Source organism: Chroicocephalus ridibundus, chromosome 1, assembly GCF_963924245.1.
Source record: "Chroicocephalus ridibundus chromosome 1, bChrRid1.1, whole genome shotgun sequence".
Lineage (NCBI taxonomy): Eukaryota > Metazoa > Chordata > Aves > Charadriiformes > Laridae > Chroicocephalus > Chroicocephalus ridibundus.
In genome coordinates, this window is record NC_086284.1 from 205,234,622 (window position 1) to 205,258,248 (window position 23,627).

A 23,627-nucleotide genomic window follows, 5' to 3' on the forward strand; every position below is an offset into this window, starting at 1 on the left:
ACAGAATTTGCTTCAGCATATTACGCTTTGGAAGAAACTTTTAAACTGCAATGTAGAAGAGACTTCTGATGTGTTTTGGGCACTGGAGAATATGTTTTGATTCTACTTATGAATCTGTGTAATTTCTCTGAATTGATGCAATTTTTGTTGCCTTTAAAGAATATGTCATGAGAAGCTTTCTATCAAAACATAAACAATATACAAAATGTTTTAAGTATTATCAGTTTAGCTTGCGAAGCTCTTTCTGAAAGTGATAATTATTCGTTTAGAGTTGCTGTTTGCAACTTACTCTTTTTTTCAAAAGGCGTATTTCACACAATGTTTAGTCCTTCAGGGCTGAAAGACTGAATTTGGCAAAAGAATGACACTTCAAGATTAGATTTCATGTTTAGTGAATAACTGAGATGATAAAATATTCTTTAAGATAGATAATAAATGGAATATGCACGAATAAATTAAAAAAGCACACATCTATGCTAAGCAAAACTAGAGATTTTTTCAAGGCCTAGATAATAGGAAAACTTTTTTGGCTTACTTCATGTGAAAGCACTGAAAAAAAAACAATTAGCAAATATTTCTTATTCTGGGGGTAGAACTTAAGTATTTTTATGGAATATCTAAGCCTTCCTGACTCAGTTTGCACAAGGACTACAACTGATAACCGTCATTTGGTTTGATAAAGAGACTATTTTCTAGGTTACAGGGTTGTCCTCCTTTTGTGATAAATGTGGATTTTTTTACTTATTTGGGTTGGTGGGTGTACAAACAAACGAAGTTATTTCTAGGATGGAAAGAAATGAAGACGAAGAAAACTTTATCAATAAACTCATAGCCTGACTTTTTTCCGTTGCAATCAAATAAAGGGGGGCAGATCCTATCTTTCCTGTTGTCTAACAATATTACTGTTTCTTACACAGAAATATGATGGCCATCTTCCTATAGAAATAAAGGCTGTTCCTGAGGGCTCTGTAATTCCCAGAGGAAATGTTCTTTTCACAGTAGAAAACACAGATCCAGAGTGCTACTGGCTCACAAATTGGATTGAGGTCAGTTTTGGAAAGTTAACATGTTTTTTCTAAGTAAATATTAATGCACTTACATTAAAGGCTGAATCCCTTATTGGTTTAAGGAGAATCTCTGGCACCTTTAGTTTTCTGCTTTAAGTCAGCCTAGATTCTTTTTTTAGTGCTCTTACACAGATCTCTTCCCCCTACCTGGCAAGAAATTGTAATAATTTTACAGAAAATTCACAACAGTACTTTTATCCATAAGGAAAGGAGGCCGGGGGGAATTGTGTGTCTGTAGCTTGGGAGTGGTAATTCCTGAGATGGTCAATACCTAGCCTACCTTATGAAGGCTAATTACTTCAGCCGTAAAGCAAACTGTTGGAGGCATCGGTACTTTCTGAATGGGCGATGGAAACAAATCGACCTTTTTGTGCCTGATGAAATGCCAGGTAGGGATTTCTAAGTCCTAAGCAAACATACATCTAATAATGTGGTGGGTTTTGTTTTAGACTATTCTTGTGCAGTCATGGTATCCAATCACAGTGGCTACAAACTCCAGAGAGCAGAAAAAGATTTTGGCCAAATATTTGCTAGAGACTTCTGGTAGTTTAGAAGGGCTGGAGTATAAACTGCATGACTTCGGCTACAGAGGAGTTTCTTCACAAGAGGTAATACTATTTGTCTAATAATATGAGATTTCTAGTTGCTCTTAACTATAGAGGATTGTAGCGTGTATCTATTAACGATTGTGTCCCTGTTCAGCAGTGAAATTGTGAATGCTCAGAGCATCGTGGACTGATGTGGAGGGGGGAGATCTGGGCTGGGGGGTGGGTATGTGTCTGAACTGTGAGCACAGTCTGCCGAAGTGTTTTTCTGTATGGAAGCTGTCTTTCCTCTGTGGATGCATGAAGAAGGTATTGGTGAAAGGGGAACTGAGTCAGAGTTTTGCTGTTACAAACTAGTGCTAGGCGGTGTCAGGATTTAGGCTTCTATATTTGGCGCAGCAACTGGAAGTTGCATCTTTTTCAGACTGCAGGAATAGGAGCTTCAGCTCATTTGGTGAACTTCAAAGGAACAGACACTGTAGCAGGAATTGCATTAATTAAAAAGTACTACGGTACAAAAGATCCGGTTCCGGGATATTCTGTTCCAGCTGCTGAACACAGGTAAGATATTAGGCTATTAAAGGCTTTTTAAAAATAGCTTAACAAAATTGAAATTTTTTTCTTGTCCATCTTTGTATCTAGAATTACTAAGCTATTTCACTTACATCGTGTAGTATTAGCCATGACTGATCCAGCTGTTAAAGCTGAAGATCAATACTGATGCCTCTGCATGTTTTCGGGACGCAACAGTGGCATGGTTGTTCTTACCTATAAGTGTATTTTAAATGTTTTTTAACTATAACCTTCTTATCAGTGTCTAAGTAAATTTGGATGATTCTTTTTAGAATTGACTTGGAGGCTTACAGGTAAAAGTAGATATTGAGGATTCATGTTATGAACTTTAAATTTTATTTTAAACATAAAACCATAAAAATAAAAACCCACATAAGTTGCAGTTCTGGACTCTCCCAGATCATGTTTGCCCTCCAGAAAAGGCAGCTGCTCTAAAGCTTCCTGTTGGCATAACTAATTCGGCCAATGGTAAATCCTTGATCTCTCCCTAAGAAATGTGAATGAGTTTTTGAGAGTAAGGAACAGGCATTTGGGTTGAAGAGCTCTCATTTTTTATATCCGAATCCTGTACGAGGTCATGAGCGAATGCAAATCCTTGGATTTCACTTGCACGTCTGCATACTGAAATAAGCAGAACATAAAGGGAAGGGACAGTTACTTTTTTCTTATATGCTACAAAACCTAGTGCTTTTGAATAGTCAATATCTTCACTTAGAATTGCAAGACAGACAATGGAAAGGCTTACCTGAATAGTCCTAATATGGTGGTGATCATCTTTGAACGAACACTGCTTCATCGAACTTCCTGAACCATTGCTGTAGTGCTGTTGTAGAACACCTGCTTGATCAGTAGACGTGACATTTGCTTAATACTGCAGTTAAATCCAAAAATGGTGGATCAAGCAACTACAAAATTCGTTGTGATGAAGGCAAACTCATGGAGTCAAAGAACAAGCAAGTGTCTTTTGCCCTGCGTATTGAAGTGGTGGTATAAGAGCAGACAGCTTAAGCTGTCCTAGTTCAAGTTCGCATTGCCAAATGCAGTCTGCAGTTGCTCTTTCCAAGGTAATACACCAAAAGGGTCTCATGCAAGACATCCACATTTTTCTAGAATTGTTCTACTGTTCCACAGCCTCCAGTGAGAGTTTGGGTTGTGAGTGTGGTGCTTGCCTCTGTCACGCCGCCAGGGTCGTTCCTCAGACTGCCCCAAACTCTTTGAAACAAATTTTGTTTTGTCTCTTCACTAGTGTGATGTGGGGCTTGTCCACACAGAAGTTAATGCTGGTGCTTAATGGTAAAAATTCAATGCCCACTAGCTGCACACCTATGCTTTGCATGGGAGCATTTTCAGGTGTTCACACACAAGTTAAGGTAAATTATGTCGGCTGGTCTGTGACAGCCACATACAAACATCGGCTGCAGACCAGCTGTCATTCAATAACTTATTACCTCTCTCAGCAACTCTGTTTTATGTGCTTGCCTGTGCCCTTGTGCCAAGGGTAATGCCCTGAGGTTCCTCTAGAAGAATGTTTGTTTGGGTGAGCGTAATGATTTTAAATCACTATTAAAAAAAAAAGAAAATAAATTGTGTTTTCTCTAAGATTTTCTCAAACGTATGCTGCTAGTTCTTTACTTCCCATTTTGTAGTCTGAAGTTGCCAGAGCCAATGTTCTGTTAGTTACCATCTGTAGTTTCCTGTCTGAATTTCAGATTTAAAAGAGAAACTCTCTCACATATGTTAAATAGAATCATAAAATGGTTTGGATTGGAAGGGACCTTAAAGATCATCTATTTCCAACCCCCCTGCCATGGTCAGGGACACCTCCCACTAGACGTGGTTGCTCAAAGCCCCATCCAGCCTGGCCTTGAACACCTCCAGGGATGGGGCATCCACAGCTTCTCTGGGCAACCTGTTCCAGTGCCTCACCACCCTCACAGTAAAGAATTTCATCCTAATAACCAATCTAAATCTACCCTCCTTCAGTTTGAAATCGTTACCCCTCGTCCTATCACTACACTCCCTGACAAAGGGTCCCTCCCCATCTCTCCTGTAGGCCCCCTTTAGGTACTAGAAGGCCTCAATAAGGTCTCCCCGGAGCCTTCTCTTCTCCAGGCTGAACAACCCCAACTCTCTCAGCCTGTCTTCATAGGAGAGGTGCTCCATCCCTCTGATCATCTTTGTGGCCCTCCACTGGACCCGTTCCAACAGGTCCATGTCCTTTTTGTGCTGGATGCAGGAGTCCATGTGTGGTCTCACCAGAGCAGAGTAGAGGGGCAGAATCACCTCCCTCGATCTGCTGGCCACCCTTCTTTTGATGCAGCCCAGGATGCGGTTGGCTTTCTGGGCTGCAAGTGCGCAATGCCCGCTCATGTTGAGCTTCTCATCAACCAACACCCCCAAGTCCTTCTGCTCAGGGCTGCTCTCAATAAATAAACAAAATAAAATAAAATCTCAATAAAATAAATAAATAAAATCACATTTACATGTGAAAGAAGTTTCATGTGTCAAGTGTTTGTCTTGAGTTGCCAAAGATGCATCCAGGGTGCTGTTTATTTAGTATGTAGTATATTTACTATCCATGCAACACAGAGCTGACAAGCACGTAGTTTATGCTGTCTTGTAATCGTATTGCCTACTAATATCTTGAACTGTTACTGGTAAGAAATACCGAATGTGTGATTTAACATGTAAATGCTGCTCTAATGTGTTTTTTTCAATTGACTTTACAGTACCATAACAGCTTGGGGGAAAGATCATGAAAAAGATGCTTTTGAACACATAGTGACACAGTTCTCTTCAGTGCCTGTATCTGTGGTTAGTGACAGCTACGACATTTACAATGCTTGTGAAAAAATATGGGGTGATGACTTAAGGCATATAATTGAAGCCCGAAGTCCAGAGGCACCACTTATTATTAGACCAGATTCTGGGAATCCCCTTGACACTGTTCTAAAGGTAATCCTTTCTTTAAGTCGTTTGTATACGAGATTGGGAAGGGCAATTGTTTGTTTTGTAATGACTGGCTAACAAACCTAGGAAACGTCATGCTCTAATTCGATACGCATAGTATATAGATGATGCTGGATGATTTGGACCTATAAAAGATGTGAACATTTACCTGCTCTCAGTACAGATATGGGAACTCTTGCAGTCCGAATAGTTCAATCTTTTTCATCAAACCCATTCTTGCATACTATTCTTGAAGCTTTTACAACCGCTACCAACAGCTACATCTAATGACGTTGAAATGATTCTATAAAGAGAGGTCTTTCATCACTTAATAAGAAATAAAATGGGAAACAACTTGAGCATTAATAAATGCCAGGCCAAAAAGACGTCTTACCATCAAGTTTTAGATATCTTGGTGTCCTGTATTAATGTGATTCATTGTTTTATGCTACAAATAGAAGTTTAGCACTTTTCTCCCTTTTGTAAGATGTGCGTTTAAGTCAGTGGCACGCGACCTCCAAGTTGAAAAGTGCTTCTTGCCCTGAAGCTCTTTAGAGAGTCTAAGGACTGTTGCAATTTTAGAATAAAAGCTGTTGATACCTCTGGATTTGAGTAGCTGTCAGCACTGTTTTGATAAGAAAGTAGGGGAGATTTTAGTTATGCTGGCACTCTATCAGATTAGATCCATACAGCTTTAACACTTTTCTTTTTTTCTCCTTTGGTACAACTGACATATCACAAATAGGAACTTTGAATAATCTTTATCAGAGCTGATTAGAAAAACTCCTAGCTGAAGTATTTCATTTTAATTATTGGTGGCTAACAAAATTACAGAAAACCGAAAGCCTCATCCACCATCCTAAGGGAGGTCAAAAGAAGACCAGAATCTTAAGTTAATGCACTAATAACAAAAACTCGCAGCAACCAAAGAGAGAGAGGAGGGAAGCATGGTTCCGGGTAGCTCTTGGGTACAAGTTCATAAAGGCCGTATGGTCTGTGACTGCTTTAATCTAATGGCTCCCACCACAATGGCTGGCATGCTTTTTGTTTGTGTGCCTACGTGGATAGATTTTGAGCAGGATACGGGGGTATATTTAGGGAATTATTTTTTATTTTTTTTATTTTCAGAGCATTACTCAAATGTGGAAGTTGTGGGGGTTTTATTGGAATGGCAGGTTTTTGGTTTTATTTTGAACTGTCTCCCTTCCCTTTTCAATAGGTCTTGGAGATTTTAGGGAAGAAATTTCCCATTACAGAGAACTCAAAAGGTTACAAGTTGCTGCCACCGTATCTCAGAGTTATTCAAGGAGATGGTGTGGATATCAACACATTGCAAGAGGTAGGAGATCCTGTTTGGGTGTCAGGGTGACACTGGTAATGTTGATATTTAATCTGGACTTTGTTACGCCTAGTGAAATATTGCAGCTTCTCTGCTGACCCCACCCTGCCCTTCATTCCAGACACTGGCAGTGATATCCTGATATGTAAAACAAATTCATTAAAACTCCACAGGGAATTAAGATGCATAAAAAAAAATAAAAGGCACTTCCTAATCCTCCTGTTGTAACCCATCTCCTCCCACTGTCTCCTTTTGTTTGCTTTCATCCTGCCTGTCAAGTCTCATTCAGATCAAAATCTGGCAGCGTTTGGTCCTTTCATTGATGTATCTAAGGCACACTGTGTGATTGCTGTGCTATAGCAATAGTAGTAATTAACTGGTTTGGCTCATTAGTTATGTACCATCTGAAGTGTGCTTGCACTCAAGTATTGAAGGTGTAGTTTTGAAGGAGACTTTAAAAACAAAGGTAAGGGAGGTGAGTTCATTTAATTGGCAACTAGTGGAATAAGGATTGTTGAAAGCACAGAAAATATGTTTAACAGATTAGTCTGTAGTCTAAGTCGAAAGTACAATTTCATCAAGACAAAAATTGATTATTTAAGTAGATGCTGCATGCTTGGAACTAGTTATAAATACACCACTATTGACTAGATGGAGATACTAGGTAATATAATGTGGTTACAAAGGTATAGACTCCAGTAACTACAGATGGGGAGATGTGTGTAAGAGGAGAACTTGACTTTATCAGGTTTTTCCTGGGTCATTCATCTTCAGCTGTATTGGAGTTCAAAACCAGAAATAAGTGGAATAAATTGAGATTAATTTTACTTGATTTTATTCACAATTGTCTTGGCTTTCTAGATTGAGACATCCTTAGATTCTTCTTAATCAAAGTTGACTTACGCTACTCCTCAAAATTAGGAGTAAGAGAGACATCAAGCTTGTTTTTTAGCTGGTCTGAAACTACCTGAGTATCTAACACAGGCACATCATGTGAACCGCAGCGACAGAACTCAAATTTGTTACTCAGATCCTTAGAGAGCAGTTAACTTTGAGATTGTTCCCTGTGCCTACTGTAGTGCAGTCATGCTCTATAGTTTTGTTCCTCCACTGATAGCCTTTAAAGCAAATTCTATTTTACTTCATTTTTTTTGTCCCATGTGGCTTTTTGAAAATCTACAACTGTGCTAAAGTGCTTAACAGGACACAAGCATGAGAGGCTAATAGCTGGAAAGAAAGTTTTATTATTAGATACTAGGGAAAGAGACTCTTTTTTTCTTTTTTTTTTTTTTTTTTAATATAAACTTCTACTTGTTCTCAACAACCATTTAACAGGACGGATGCCTGTGTTAGGCAAAGTATGTTGAGATTTTCATGAGTCATGACAGGAAAGAAACTGGGCTATTAATTATTTCTTGTAAGGAATTCGAAGGTTGCTTTCTGTAAATTGTACTGGACAAAATTCAAGGATACTCATATAACATCAATTGTAATCAAAATAGTAAAACTAGTATTTAAAATGTTAAAAAATGCACTGCTTTATAAGTTCTAAATAGAGCAGGTAAATAATTCCAGCAGCTAATGGGAGAGGGTAAGAGGCAGAAGGAGCAATTCTTTGTTCAGATGATCTGCCTGTTTACGTATCTTCCTTGTCAAACTGTAACTGATTATGAGGAAAAGTCTACTTCTGTGTAGTAGAAGGGACTTGAAGGTCTGGTTCCACAAGACTTACAGAGCAGACATAAGTCCCTGCTGCCTACTGGCTGCCTTTTTAGCTCTTCCTGATTCTAATCTTGCTGCGTACCTCATGTCAGCTTTGGTCATTGAACCACTGGTCATTAAACTAATTTAGCCCACACACATAGCAGCAAACTAACTGAGCCAAAAGTGACCAGTTTTTTGGTTCAGTGAATTAAACTGGCTCAAAAAAGGGGCCGGTACTCACCAGCACAATACAGGAGAGAAAAGCTGTTGTTTTGAGCTGGGAGAAGCAGGAAGGAAGGAAAGAGACACAGCAGCAAGTTATCTTGGAGAAAAACCCCTGAATTTGCAGCCTAATTTTAGTCATGTTTAAATTTCATGGATTTCTTTATCCTCGTATGTCAGCAAAACCAAGGTTACCATGCTGACTTTTGGAAGACTGGGTAATAGCTTGCCATGTGAAAAACAAACAAACAAAAAAAACCCACCCTAAAGCGAACCTAACCTTTTCAAAAAAGGAGTTTACATGAACAAGTATCGTTGTAGCCATACCACTGCCCCCACCCCCTGGCCCCTTAGACCCTATGGAAGTGATTATCCTAATTATTCCATATCAGCCTTAGATTCGAGGTGTGATTTATGGTTATGGATCAGATGAAAGGTAATGGGTACAGTAGGAAAATCTAGAATGAGTAATGACCGATCAGTCTCATTTCACTATCCAAACTAGCTGAAACAATATAGAAAACAACTCAGAGTATAAACTGGATTTTAAAATTCTTTGTTTTAATAGGGGATGCTGGTAGAACAGGTAAGGAACCTTTTCTGACTTTCTTCTAGCATTTTCACTTTTTAAAATCATTCCAATCTGCTAACTCCACAATATACTACACTTTCAAAGGATTTTCTTTGAACATTCAATTTCCAGATGTCTTTACATTTTTATACAAAGAAAATCCTCTAATCTGGAGTCACAGTTGACAGATTAATCATGCTCATAATGGTCAAAGGAAGCTGGCCAAAACCTTGACACCTGAACTGTTCTCCCGGTATAGGTTTGAAAGTGTGAAACAAGAAATTCTTCTGTACTGTTTTCCTTTGGGGGAGGCTTCAGTTGTTTCAGATCTCCCCCTTTTCTTCTTCCATACTACGGCTGCTGTTTGCCATCTCTTCCCCATACCTAAGGAAGCTGTTATCTGGGCCTCTGCTGCGGGTCACTGGTAGAGTTAGAGCTGTCTTTCAGGTTGGTCTCGATTTCCCTTGCCTTCCACCCCTCACCAGCCAAAGATCAGTCTGAGTAAGGAAATCCCTTGGGAGAGAGTGGAAAGGTGGAAGCCAGTTCTTCACCCAAGGTAAGTGAGGAGCTGTGCCTGTGCCAGGTGAACAAACCCTCTGTAAACGAGAGCAGGAACACTAGCTGAACAGGGGTTCACATTTCTTCTCACCTAGGCAAGAGGGTTAAGCGGCCATGGCCCAGCTATGCTGCGCTTGTACGAGCATCTGTTAGCCTACAGGTATCGGTGAACACGAGGTCTAAGCATCCGTGTGCCTTGGTAGGATGTTGTTTATACCAGGCAGTTTGCGCTACATCTTGCAGGCATGTTCAAGGGAGTTCAGTGTCAGATGTGATCTATAAAACTCCATAAGGAAAGGAGTCAAATATGTTGGCTCAGGATTGGCCAACAGTTCACGTGGCTTCAGTCTTGGTCAGCATCTGGACAGAATTTGATCAGAGTCCAGGTGGAGTTTACCTACATTTGCCTTTTCAAAAGACAGTGCAGATAAGCAGAGTCCATATCCTGGCCCAGTCAAGGCTGACTTCTTACGGTGCTGTTTGGCCTTATGCTTAAGGAGAAAGTATGGAGAATCTCTTTTTTTACCCTTCCTTTTCTGTTTTCAGTTACTTCTCAGATGCTTAAGGGAGAACTTCATTCATTTCAATCCCTCACTGGGTACCCCCTTTAACTGCTTCCAGGAGAACCTAATCACCTGAAAACAGGGATTCCTTTTATGCCTGGTCACTGTCTGAAAGGATATGGTAACTACTGCTGAAATCCACAGGATTGTCACATATTGAGGGGTTATCTGTTCAGGATACAAAACTTCCAAAGGGTTCCCTTAAGTGAAAGTTATGGTGGTAGTGTCATGAGATTCATTGCGCTTGGTTTCTTGGATGAGGCTGAGTAAGCTGGTAGCTTTAGAATGATGGAAGCTCACTGATGAAATCTTTACTGCGGAAATCTCTGCTAAAAACATAGTGGGAGTGTGTTCAGAGCATACCCTCAAAAGGTTACGGCTCTGCAGTCCACCTGTTGGCTGGCCTCTGCCAGGCATTCGGACTTGGAGAGCGTTTGAAGAGGCAGTCTGCATGTGGTGACTAAATGGATAAACAAAACACTAACTAGTATGCTCTTTTGTTTACATTAGCTATCCATTTGCCACTCTCTAGAGTTGGAGTTGTCTATTTTTTTTTTTTCATCTAAAATTCTAACTTTGCCTTAGCTGTGCCTTAAAAAAAGTGTCTTGACATCAGTAGCTCCTGAAACAGTCCTTTTCAGTGTTACTCTGGCATTTTTTTTTTTTGATGCAGGAGGCTGAGACTGCACAAAAGATTACTGGGTTTCTGACAATGTTGATTTTTGAAACTCTGCACTGTTCCACATAATTTTGTCCTCCCCTTCTGCTTCTCACCTTCCTTTTTTCTGGATGGATGGGATTTTGCTATTTCGTCCACTCTGAAGTTCTCACCAGCTTTTATTAGGAAAATGGTTAGGAGATGGGAGTTCAAACACTCCGGTATTGGGGCTATAACCATCATTTCGGGCTGTCGTAAGGGTAAACAGGTCAGGGAAACAAATCTTGGCCATTTATGAGCATGACTAAACCAGCACCCATTACTCCAGGCTAGAGGACGTCATGTTTGTCTGGGTAGGATGAGAGTTGGGGGAAACGATAAATAGCAAGTTTTAACTTGACTATTGGCAGTGCAGTTCACATGGATCTGCTTTGCCACCTTCTCAGGCAGGTACCAACTTTTTGAGCAGCTTTATGTATTTCCGTTTCCCATCTTTGAGATCGCTAATTGAATTCTAGTCAATGTGATTTTCAGGACCGTAGAAATCATTGGTCAAAGTGGGTAATAACCTTCTTTGTTATGAGTCGATGAGCAAGATGACTGCTTTGTTTCAGGATACATGCTATGCTTTGAGGTCTTCCCATAATTCTGAGAAATCAGAAGGCTCTGAAATGCTTCCATGAAGTCTTTCATTTCCTTTAGAGCTCTGATTGTTTGGGCATTGCACTACTGTGCTACCCTAGTTTGGGAAGTATACATGCTGGCATGATGATAATTTTACAGCATAAACTTTCTATAATTAGTCCATGCTGGAGTCTCAAATAAAAATGCAAACAGCGTGCCAAGTATTGACAGAATTTTTGCATATATCTCCTGGAAACTGAATGTTAGTTGGCTTAATTGTCTGTAAAAGCATCTTGTTTAAGTAGTATAATATTTTTATGGTAAAATGGCATGGCCTGAAAGTACGTTCCAACATAATTTTCTTTTTCTTATTAGATTGTGGAGGGAATGAAGAAGAACAAATGGAGTATTGAGAATATTGCCTTTGGATCTGGTGGAGCTTTGTTGCAGAAACTAACCAGAGATCTTTTAAACTGTTCCTTCAAATGTAGTTACGTGGTGACCAACGGTCTTGGGGTATGTCCTTGTACTACTTCTACCATCATGTTTTCAATAGAGGCCTCGCTGCTTGAATGCCTGTTGATATTTCCTGTTACATTACCACCATCTGCATTAGGTACACAAGGCCCACAAAGCCCTTTCCTTTTAAAAAAAAATGCTCTTTTCATTTTAGGTAAATGTTTTCAAGGATCCTGTTGCCGATCCAAACAAAAGGTCAAAGAAAGGCAGACTGTCGTTGCACAGGACACCTGCTGGAGATTATGTGACACTTGAAGAAGGCAAGGGAGATCTTGAAGAGTATGGGCAGGTATGAATTTTCAAAATTTCTTACATCCTTCTTCATGCAAAAATAGGCTGAGGAAAAGTAGGTTATAACTTAATTTCAGAATTTATTTTTTATTGTCTTTTTTGTTCAACTCCTGTCCTATTACCTCAGAAGTGTCCCCGGTGCCAAATTCAGTAACAGCAGGAATGTTAGAATGCCAGTAGAATGTTCAGGCTTTACAATTAGAGGTCTTTCTCTTTTGTTTGTCTTCAGAAACAATAGAACATTGCTGCTTTTTCCCAAAACTAATGTCTCAATGTTGCAGAATAAGTGCTAGCCAAGTAGTCTTGCCTGGGCTGTATTGCACTATTGGAGTCGTGAGCTCAGTTGGAGGTGGGAGAGGGACAGGCGTAACTAAAACTTGTTTCTACTTCCCCATTGAGATTTTTAAGTAGTTCCTTCAGATGTTAATGCTCTGTGTGTGGAGTAATTGCCCAGTTTTTAAAGATGTAAATTTAAGCCAGGAATTCAGTTTCCCTGTTAATTCTTTATAATTGCAAAATGAAATGCTATTTCTCTAAAATAAGCGCAGACTTCATGCCAGTCTTGGCTTTCAGTTTGATATCGATTAACATTTTCCGTGTACAAGCAATGAAATGGTTAACTGGATGTTGAGTCTCTTCCTGAATTAAGAGGACTGAAAATAAGTTATCGAATTGCACTTCAGCCTTTAGAAGCTGGAAGGTTCTTGAGTTTTCTGGTACATGGATGGACATTTCTGTGCTTTTAGGCAGAGGGGTACCACTAGGCGTACTGTAAAACTGAGATCTGTCTGAGAAAATTCAAGATGGAAACTAAACAGTTATATACACTGTAGATAATGTGCTCTAGATGCAAAGATTTAAGAGAAAAAGACTTTCAAAGTTAAGTATACACATATGCACGTGTGTATGTTTGTGGTGAACGTACATGTATATGTAGAGAGAGAGGGACCTCATGGTGAGAAATCTCTTCAAAACAAATCACGAAACTTTGGCTCTGAAATCAGGCAATTTATAGTTCCTTCTTTTTTGACAGGTGAAATAATTCATTTTTGAATTTTTTTTTTTTGTCCTGGGATATTAGAGAGGGTTATTTGTATGGTACGGGTGCCGGGGCTCCCTGGGAAAGGACAGGGAAATGTACTCTTTTGTGGGCCCGTTTCCCTAAAGCCACAGGTCCTTGCAGGAGGTCATCCATCATAGCGACTGCTCAGCGTTGCTGTTGTGCTGACTTTTCTGCACAAAGCTGTGCCTATTGCTCTTTGGGTGCGCTGTTTGCAAGCACTTCTTGAGACACCGTTTTACAAAATGTATATGCAAAGGGGACTGCAAAGAGATATTTTTTTTAAAAATTTTTTTTTTCATAGTTGCTCTAGAAGAAATAAAGGCTTAATGTAAACCTCTGTAGTTGAGTTGTATTTAATTGGTCGAGCATCTCCTTTCTTACTAGCTGCTCTAGGAGGGTATCTTTAGCATGTGTGTGACTCTGGCCAGATGTGGACAACTTACTTTAGGGACTACTCAGCATAAATCTCTCTGTGCACAGAATGGCCTAAATCCTTTCTTCTGTCTAACCATTGGTGAAAGGTGTCAGAAGACACTGTAAAGATTTCGTATCTTGGCAGTTTGAAGCTCTAGTCTTAACCAGGCTTGAATTGGGCGCTTGCTTTTGAGTTTGTGTTACCCCATGTTGTTTGTTCGTTTGCCAAATCGCTCTTGCTAAAGCAGTGGTGTTTCTTGCAGGATCTCCTTCATACAGTATTTAAGAATGGAAAGGTAACGAAGTCATATTCTTTTGATGAAGTAAGACAAAATGCCAGGCTGAAGAACAGTGAACTAGAAGTGGCGTCTCACTAAGTTCCATTCCATGTCTGTGTACGTGTGTGTGTAACAAGTACGTACTGCATAGCTACTGGGTTTATTGTACAGATTTGTGTGTTTGTGTTTTATGACATTGTAGCCAAATTATTTGTTGGTTTATGGACATACTGCCCTATCTTTTGCCAGTCTTTAGAAAAGATGAAATCAGGAAATGGTACTTACATTGTAAAACATATTTAATGCTAAAGTGTGCTTTTTAGGGCCCTTTGCCAGTAGTGATTCAATCTGGTATTGATCTTTTCACAAATGAGACAGAGCTGAGAAACTTTTTTATATATAACAGAATATCACAAAATGGATTTACATAAAATTATCATGATTGCTTTATGTTTATATTTAACTTGTATTTTTGTACAAACAAGATTGTGTAAAATATATTTAAAGTTTCAATAATTAAGTCTTTCCAACTTTTCATGATTTTTATGAGCACAGACTTTCAAGAAAATATTTGGTGGGGGGGAAAAATCCATTGCCTTTTGTCCATTAATCAGCAAATAAAACATGGCCTTAAAGTTTGTTGTGACATTATACCATTTGACGACTAAATGAGGACTCGTATCTCCTTAAGATCCCATAGAATTGCTGACCTCACCGTTTCTTGTAGTTGTCTGTATTAGTAAATCTGCATTAAAGAAAATTACTGTTCTTACTAGAAGGTTTAGGTACTACAGACCTTGCTGGCATGGTAAGGGATGTAAATGAAATGCCAAATTTGAAAGGATTCTCTACTGCAACTTAACTTGCCAAGTCTATCCCACTTGGCATATGCACCTCAATATTTTAAGAGTAAAGTTTTTAAGAGATCTCCTCTTCCAGTATAGAATATATGTGTAAAATACTGAAATATGGAAGCGGTGTATTTTAAAGTAATTACACTTCTGGGTTTATTTTTCATATACTGTAAGTGACATGACTTTAAAGCAGAATACTGGACTGGGTAGTGCACTTTTTTACTTTTTTGTATTTTTTTCATTGATTTGCCTTTTGTCAGACTGGATGTTAAATTGTAAAAATGTTTAACTATTTTTGTTAACAACTTTAATAAAACTTTATGCTCGCCAAACTCCTACATGAATGGCAGACCTGTTTCCCCTTCTCGCCCCGTCTCATTGGGGTGAGGAGGGGCTTTTATTTTGCAGAGGGTAACTGTAAAACAATATGTTTGAGAGATGCTTTTGAACTGTCTGCACTTGATTGTATTTGCTCTCTGCGCGTGCTTGATTTGAATATCTGCTGGAAAACGAAACTCTTGAGGATTTTATTTGAGAAGCTATGTAGTAACCTCTGAAATGTTTGGTAGTACTGTAGGATGGCTCTCACTAGAAAAGTACCTCCCTTACTCAAAAGCAAAAAGCAACAGGAAAAGTAAATGGCTCCTGTGTTACGCTGGTGACCGACTATCAGCCAATGGCTTAATATATCGATGTCACTGATGCTTCTAATTAGTAAACGATGTTATAGAAAAATGTTAGGGGTCCTGTAAAATAACTTAAGCCTATAAAATTTTATAAAATATGCTTTTAAAGGAAGATTGAAAAGCCATACTTCATTGTTCTTATTCTCTCGCCAAAAAGGGCCACATCAAAGCACCTATAATATTTCCAGAGTTTGCGGTTAAGACATTTATGCCCAGTCTCAATAGTTCTTGTTAATGAAAATTTGTTTTCCACTTGTAGTGTATGTAATTATACATTTAAGTGATGTATTGTTTCAAAAATAGTGCTTTAGTGAGACTCTAAATGCTGACCTTTCACACTGAGGAACTGCCTTCCCTTTGCTATTAATGGTATTGTTTGTATTTGGCCAGGAAAGGTTTTAAATCTGGACCTAGGATGAGTAGCAGGTAAATAGAACAGAGCCTATTTCACTCCTCCACGTGTGTACTAGGGAATTTTATGATGTATGGTTTAAACAACAATAAAGTAAATGCTGCTTTCATTCTGTACCAATAAAAATTTTGATAACTATTGACTACCCATAACTGATATTTTTGTACTTGAACTGAGGATATACTGTGGAAGCACTGTTCTCTTGTGTACCATGAAATACAGGAGTAATTGTTCAGTATTGTCTAAAACTTTTAGCTTATTAGTTGGAGATCTGAAGCAAATTGTCTACTTGTGCATGTCACTTTCAGAAGGTTGTCATGTCACTCATTTTATTAAATGTTAATATCTTTAAAAGGGGGGGGGGGGGCAGGGGAAAGAAAAACACCTGGTGCTATTCAGACCTGAATACGTGTCTCTCTGTGTTTGGCGGTTTGACATTCTGGGCATCAAGGAGTTGACAGAAATTACTGCAGTGCTTGAACCATACAATATCCTAATTCTTCCATATGAAAGCAAACAGCATGTTTAAGTTTGCTTTAAATTACTAGATTTGTAGTCACTGATATATTTTAATTATCCCCATTTCATAATATAATACAGTATTTGTATTTAAAAATAGAAATTGGGAGTTTTGTGTTAATACTCTTATTTGTAACCATATTTAGCATAAGAAATGGGTTTTATAAGACTATTTTTTTTTTTTTTTTCTTGAGCTGCATGATTATGATAAGATGCTTTTTTGGTACTTTGAAAGGTCTGAGGAGAGAACAGAAGAGTACTTAACTGTTTGGTTTGCCAAAATCAAAACAAAGCTTAAACAGTTTTTTCTTATAGGTTTTTACATTCCTTCCTAACCTGTTTAGTGAAGAAGAAATATTCCTCACTTAAATCCTCTGTTAAAGTAATTTAATGTACTTGGCATCAAATACCAGTATGTAATACACATGGAAATAAAGTTTAGTTCTGGCAGTGAAAATAATAGCTACTTGACTGTGTCTTAAAGTTGCGATGTTGGGCATCAGATTTCATTCCCGTGCTTTTTGTTGCCAAACAGAGACGTCAGCGTAGCTGTGCTGTCATTGCAGTCCTCTGCAGGAGAGCTGCTCCGCTGGCCGGCACGCTGTTTGGGGTTGAGTAGTTGAATTTACAGTCAGCTCAGTTCCCGAGAAGAAGGGTGTGTTTTAGGGTGTGAGCGCGTCCGCGCTTCGGCATCTTGCGTGTTTGTGCTTAAAAATCAAGCACTTGTAATTGAATTTGGTAGAAGGAATTACCCTCTATTTATATTTCGCTACCCTCTATTTATATTTCATATAATCCTTTCTCAAATAAGGATTCATTATTTAAATTTTACCTCTAAAGCTATTAAAAAAGCTTGTTTAAAGCAAATTAACCAAAGATGTTGCAGCCTTCGGTTCACTTCAGTATATGTCAACAAATGGTGTCAGCTCTTCAACAGAGAGAACATTTCATGTCCCTTTGGGCAAGATTTTCATAATTGGAAGAAGCTACACTTTTAACTCCTACATAACTTAAAATTGCAGAGGGTACCTTACAGACACAGACGCTGTTAGGATGGGTGTGTAAGGCACCTAGTGTAAAGATTTACCAGCATTTGTTGCTGGTCCCTTTAAGTCATTCTGTAATGTAAAAAGGGACTCCTGTAGCCTTTTAGCACTTGAATTTAAAGTCTCTGTTCCATTATCTTTACAGAGAACATGCACAGCCTAAGTGTTAGGCAGGCCTCTTCTTCCTCCTTTCCACACTGGTAAAAACCTCCAGCTGCAATGGTCCAGCTTTTCTCACTCTATAATCAGCCTTTGTGTAAGTTAAAAATTATTATTGATGGTGAGCGTGCGGTGGTGGGCTCCCAGGTCATCACGCAAAGAGATCTGCAAGGAAATTCCAAGCCTCAGAATGTGCAGGAGAAGACAAGGGACTCACAAATGTGTGTCTTCCTAGGTCTTCTAATTCTACCATAATAAATAAAACAATATGTGTGCCGAGCTGCTCAAGGCAGGAACTTTAAGGATGCATTTGAGCAATGGTAACTGCATGTCTACCTGGTAATGTATGGGGGGTTTTGTCCATGAGAGCCCCGTCAGGGTCCTGTAGGTGTGCACCTTCTCTGTGGAATTTGCTAACACTTGAGTGAAAGATGCTCCTCTTGTCTTAAACCTGTTGGATAGAGGCACCTCATGTGGAGAGCTGCATGCCTTCTAAATAACCTGGTGATCAGAAATAAGGAAATACTGAGATTAAAGATGCTCTGTAAAGTCACGCTCAATGAAATCACCGTTGTCTGCCATGGATATGTTCTTTTTTTCCCTGTTTTACTAGTAGTAGTAAAGCTGACCTTGTAATGATTTTTAAACACCCTTCAGAGTTATCTAAAGACGTTTGGTTTTAACTCATGGTAAGGGATGAAAATTGCTTAGCAATAGAGCATTTCCAAAAACTGTTTTCCTGTGGCGCAGTATTTTGTTGAAAGGTGCTCTGATTTCTGCTGTAACATAACCCAGAGCAATTTAACAGATATGGGAGTGAAGTCAGCAGGATTCTTCTCTAGTAACACGTTTTGTTCCATATCAGTTCCTTACTAATCCTTATCCGAGTACTCCTAACTGCTTTTTGAGTAGAATTACTGGAATTTTCAATTTATGGTGAGGTTTCCTGGAATCAGAATTGCAGTCCTCTCTCCTGCTCCTGGCTGGAGTAGAGAGGTCTCTTAAGGAGGGAGAGGGAGCCATCATGCCTCCAGCGATGTTTTTACTTCCCTCTTATGCAACTTTTCTGAGTAGAAGGGCAAGTTTATTGTTTGTTTACCTTTGAGCCAAAAAAAAATCAGAAAATTTGGGTTGTATAACTTCTCTTTTTTTTTTCCCCCAGCAATTTAGATTGTGTCTAAATCAGTTCAAGCTGTTTCTAGGTCACTAGATACATTTACACAAGCATACTCTAATTTATTAGTATATGTAACTATTTACCTTATGCTTCATTGATTAATACTGGCCTATGAGATTTGACGATCCGATTCTTGGTGGTTGTTCCTATGCTTGTGTCAAGTAAACATACTGTATGTAGCCAGGTAATTATAAATTATTGAAAATGGCTTCAGAATTTTCTATAATTACAGTACCTAAGAAATTTGAGTGGGTAGTTAAAGGATGCGTGGAAGGATCTGAGGGCTGGATGTTTTTACTTTTCTGTTGCTAGTTTAGGTTATTAGTGTAGCTATTTAAAGCTTTCTCATCAGCTGTATTATAGGAAAGGAGATGAAGAAACTTATTTTATAATGGCTGAGTATTCATATCACCAAAAGATTAATAAAAGTAATACAGCTCACCTGACGTGAGAGCGTATGGACTCTAAAATTTTTATCTTCTAAGGAAAAGTGAAGAACATCAGTCCCAAACTTCCTTCCCTTTTCCACAAAAGGGAGAAGCAGCAGCTGTTTTCTCAGGGCGTTTGGGATGCAGTTTCCTCAGCTGTCAGAGCGTAAAGAACAAGGCTGCCATGCTCTTCCCTTTCAAGGAAGTCTTCCCTATTCCAAAAGATGCTACCCTATTTTAAGCATAAGGAATTGCGGCTCGTTGTTGGATGTGTCAGAAGGATGACATACCCCAGCAATTTCAGAGGATAATCTCTGGGCGAAATGGCTTTGGGTAGAGATATGTCTGTAAGTCACAGAAAGGTCAGAGTATGACAACTAATCTGCCTCTGGTGAGGGTCCCTCCCCCTCTCCTGTCAGCTGAGCAGGTTCAAGTCTATCCTATAATCTGCTGTGAAAACATTGAGGCTGTTCAACCAAAACAGAGTGTTGCCGTGTCCCTGCGATAACAAAGCACCAGTCTGTTAATGTGCTCCAGTCTAACCTGAATCCATTTTTCAAGGCTTGTAGCTACTTGTTAAGCCAAATGCCAGTGACAAACCTCATTAAAGCTACTGTTCTTCCCACACGCCGTGGGTTTTGCAGCCTCACCTCCAGCACTGCTGCTTGAGGACCATTATTTGCTTTTATTGCAACTATAAATCTCCAGAAGATAAAAAGGAAGATTTCACCTCTGTACAAGGTTTTGCACGCTTTACACCTTCAGACAAAAGCAAATAGATTCCCACAGTAAAACCAGGAAAGAAAGCTGTCCCTTTGCTGCCTTTCATGTCTTGAGTTGTGACTATGAAAGCGTTAATGGACACATGAGAGCTGGCAAAACAAAGATAATATATTCTCTTAAAAATTGGTTTCCTTATAAATGCCATCTACTGAAACATACACATATAATCTTTCTACTAATTAATAAAACAACTGAATGCTCAAACACTTTAGCTTGGTTTCTGCAGGTGCCTCTTGACTCGCCAGTCTCAGCCAGATTCCATACATGTTATACAGGGTTAATCCCATCAGACAGGAGCCAGCACTGGCACACGGAATACCAAAAGAAAGTCCTCAAGTACATAGGGACCACAATTCCCGGTCTTGTGTCTGCTGGGAAAGTCCAACACTATAAGAAATAACAAGTCCTGCTGCCATCCTGAACCCTGGAGTTAAAAAGCGTTTCTGGTGGGTTTGGTGACCCTCATTCAGCTCTGGCTCTGCTTAGAGCTGTGGAGACTATTCCCATGGCTGTTCTGCTGTAAGAAAGCATGTCCGTGTTCTATTCCTGGTCTATCTTTTGCAGCCCGTACTAGATTAGGCAAGACCTGGACAGTTTCATTCATTTCTTCCATGTTACAACGGGGTCCTGCCCAAAGGCGTTTTGAGACAAGAACCCATATGGTTATTAAGTATGAGGTGTGCTGTAAACCAGCGTGAGAAGAGGGAGTGACTTTGCCGGTTGTGGTATGATTGTAAATAATAATTCCTTCCCAAGTCAATTGATTAGACACAAATGCTGTCACTGAGATGGTTGTTACAACACCGCAGCAAAGGCAGGGGCATCAAGATGCGTGTTGGCTAAGGCTGCCTCTGGTTCTCTTCCAACTGGGCTTTCTTTATCCACTACTCTCTTAAAACACATGGAATTTGGAAAGCATCACTCTCACCATGTGTAATTTTCCTACAACGGGGTAAAGCTCTGCGTTACAGTCTCTATTCTTGCCTAACCTTTGAATTGCCTGGGGTATTTTTGGTTGGTTGGTTGGTTTTAGTGCTATTGAGCTTAGTACTGATATTTTTTATGAAGCTATTTTTTATAACCCCAGGATTTTTTATTTCAGTGGTAGATGAATCATAGCACATCATTTCATGCATGCGGTTAGGATTATTTTTTTCCTATACACCTCAGTTTATGTTTATGCTGAATTCCATCTCCCATTATAATTTGCAGACACAGTGTTTCATAATGTCCTTTTGCAATTCTTCACAATCAGCTCCCATCTTTATTACCCAGAGTAACTCAGCACCTCCAGCAAACTGTCACCTACTTACTCATCCTTCTCGAGATTGTTTAGTAACATGTTGAGCAGCCTGACTTCCAGCACAGATCACTAAGTGGAGTTTCACACTCTCTGTGAAAGCTGAGTATTTTTCCTACTCTCTTTTCTGTCCTTTGATCAATATTGTACCCATCTGAGGACCTCCCCTCATGTCTCAAAAGTTTTTGTCTCCCTTCAAGACTTGATTGGAAATCTTGTTGAATGCCTTTTTGAAATTCAAGTAGATTATATTAAAAGGGTCTCCCTTACCCACACATCCGTTGACTTCTTCAAAGGACTTCAAAGAAAGTGACTCTCTTTGTGATGGGTTGACCCTGGCTGTACGCTGGGTGCCCACCAAAGCCGCTCTATCGCTCCCCTCCTCGGCTGGACAGGGGAGAGAAAATGAAGTGAAAGGCTCATGGGTCGAGGTAAGGGCAGGGAGAGATCACTCACCAATTACTGGCATGGCCAAAACAGACTCGACTTGGGGAAATTAGTTTAATTTATTGCCAATCAAATCTGAGTAGGGTAATGAGAAATAAAACACAAATCTTAAAACACCTTCCTCTCAACCTCTCCCTTCTTCCTGGGCTCAACTTGACTCCCGATTTCTCTCCCTTCATCCGAGTGGCGCAGGGGGACGGGGAATGGGGGTCGTGGTCAGTGCATCACAAGTTGTCTCTGCCGCTCCTTCCTCCTCATGCGCAGGACTCCTCACTCTTCCTGTGCTCCAGCGTGGTGTCCTTCCCACAGGAGACAGTCCTCCACGAACTTCTCCAAAGTGGGTCCTTCCCACGAGCTACACATAAATGTAAGTATATATGCATATATATTTTACATACAAAAACATGCAATCTATCTATGTATGAATAGACGGATGTATGTAGATGTGTATGTATTCTAGCTGTAGAAGCCAATGTCCATAAAGACATTCTAACAGTGATCTTTCGTGGGCTGTGGTCTTTCACAAAGGGATCCTTGCCCTGTTTCTTCCCGATAGCTTCATTTTATACGTGATGGGGTTGCGTAACCAGCCATTTCAGCTACTACCTGACTGGCAGCTTATGCTGAAATGATCATCTATGATTACTCCTAAATCTGTCTCTGAATTATTGCTTGCCAAGACAGTCCGCATGTCTGCCTCTGGTGTTGTGAAAGTTGGTATTTAGCTACCTGCCAGGCAATGTCACGGGACTGTGACCAGGCAAGTCAGATTTGCTTAACAGTAACCTGTCCTTGTCCCTCTTTATTACCCTCCAGTTTACATGTCTTCCCCAGACTTTAGTTGCAGAAGTTTCATGTCATTGTCTAGTTCACCAAGGAACAAACTGAATTGGATGCTGTGCCCAGGGCCACTGGCCCCAAGGGTTGGGAGGACAGCGTGGCAGTTCCACCACGGGGTAGAGAAGGAGGAAGGAGGCTGCAGGGTTGCTCCATGCCAGTGGCTGTTCTGCACAGGTGGAAACCACACCAGACAGAGCCCTCTGCTACCCCAGGGGGGATCTCACAGCCCCCAGGGAACTGCACATTGAAGCTGCAGTGGGTGTGTGAGTACTTCTGCACTGTGACGTTAATATTTCCAGAGTGAAAGAATGGCTGATGGCAGGATGAAATTTAAACTGCTGAGTTAGATACCACACAGGTCTGGATCAGAGAAGTACAATGTCAAGAAGAAGGTGGGGAGTAACCAGCCAGCAAACCAACCAAGGGTGAAGAGGGAACTCCCCTCAAACACCCAGCATACCCTGGGGAAAAAAAGGGATTTTATATGAAATGCATTCTCCTCTTCCACATTGCTCCTGCTCAGTTAAGTGTGAGTAGGGATGGGGCAATCATCATTTAGCACGCAAGGTGCTTCCCACCAGGCCAAGCTGTCCATGTGAGGTGCATTTGTGTTTCAAAACTGAGGTCCAGGTCAGCCTAGCTGCAAGCTGGGGGAGAGCAAAGTCGTACGGACCAAGGGAGTCTGTAGGGAAACAGCTGCTCCAAGAACACCAGATCCCTCTGCCTGCATCTAAGAAAAGCCAGGGGGATGGGCACTGTGTGGGCATCCTGTTAAGCACAGGCGAGGACTGTACAGCTTTCACTGGTGACCTTTCAGCTTCCAAAATCTTGGCTGTAATTCGCTAAAACACACTTTGCCTTTACTATCACACCTGTCCAAGTGCAGGTGGGAGGGAAGGAACTGAACTGGAGCTGGCTGAGTACGCTGCTTCCCTCAAGATGCCAAGCCAAAGCCAAGCCATCCTGGGCCCTCCAGCAAGTCCTCTCCATCAGCAGCTGCTGCCTGTGTGCTCCTCTCAGGAGGGACTTCTCTCTCCC

General features: G+C 40.2%; 1 protein-coding gene across 2 annotated transcripts in view; it reads left to right on the forward strand.

Annotated features, from left to right (window-relative positions):
• The window catches only part of NAMPT (nicotinamide phosphoribosyltransferase), a 30,644-nt gene extending 13,775 nt beyond the window's left edge, over nucleotides 1-16,869 (forward strand). Inside the window, exons 4-12 of one of the 2 annotated variants that reach the window (XM_063323442.1) lie at nucleotides 918-1,046; nucleotides 1,517-1,675; nucleotides 2,037-2,173; nucleotides 4,915-5,140; nucleotides 6,354-6,473; nucleotides 8,968-8,985; nucleotides 11,749-11,889; nucleotides 12,047-12,181; nucleotides 13,924-16,869. In XM_063323442.1, coding sequence (XP_063179512.1) covers nucleotides 918-1,046; nucleotides 1,517-1,675; nucleotides 2,037-2,173; nucleotides 4,915-5,140; nucleotides 6,354-6,473; nucleotides 8,968-8,985; nucleotides 11,749-11,889; nucleotides 12,047-12,181; nucleotides 13,924-14,037 — 1,179 coding nt within the window. In that variant the 3' untranslated portion in view covers nucleotides 14,038-16,869. The remainder of the gene's footprint in view (nucleotides 1-917; nucleotides 1,047-1,516; nucleotides 1,676-2,036; nucleotides 2,174-4,914; nucleotides 5,141-6,353; nucleotides 6,474-8,967; nucleotides 8,986-11,748; nucleotides 11,890-12,046; nucleotides 12,182-13,923) is intronic. The other variant, XM_063323443.1, reaches the window with a different exon arrangement.
• Nucleotides 16,870-23,627: the final 6,758 nt, after the last annotated feature.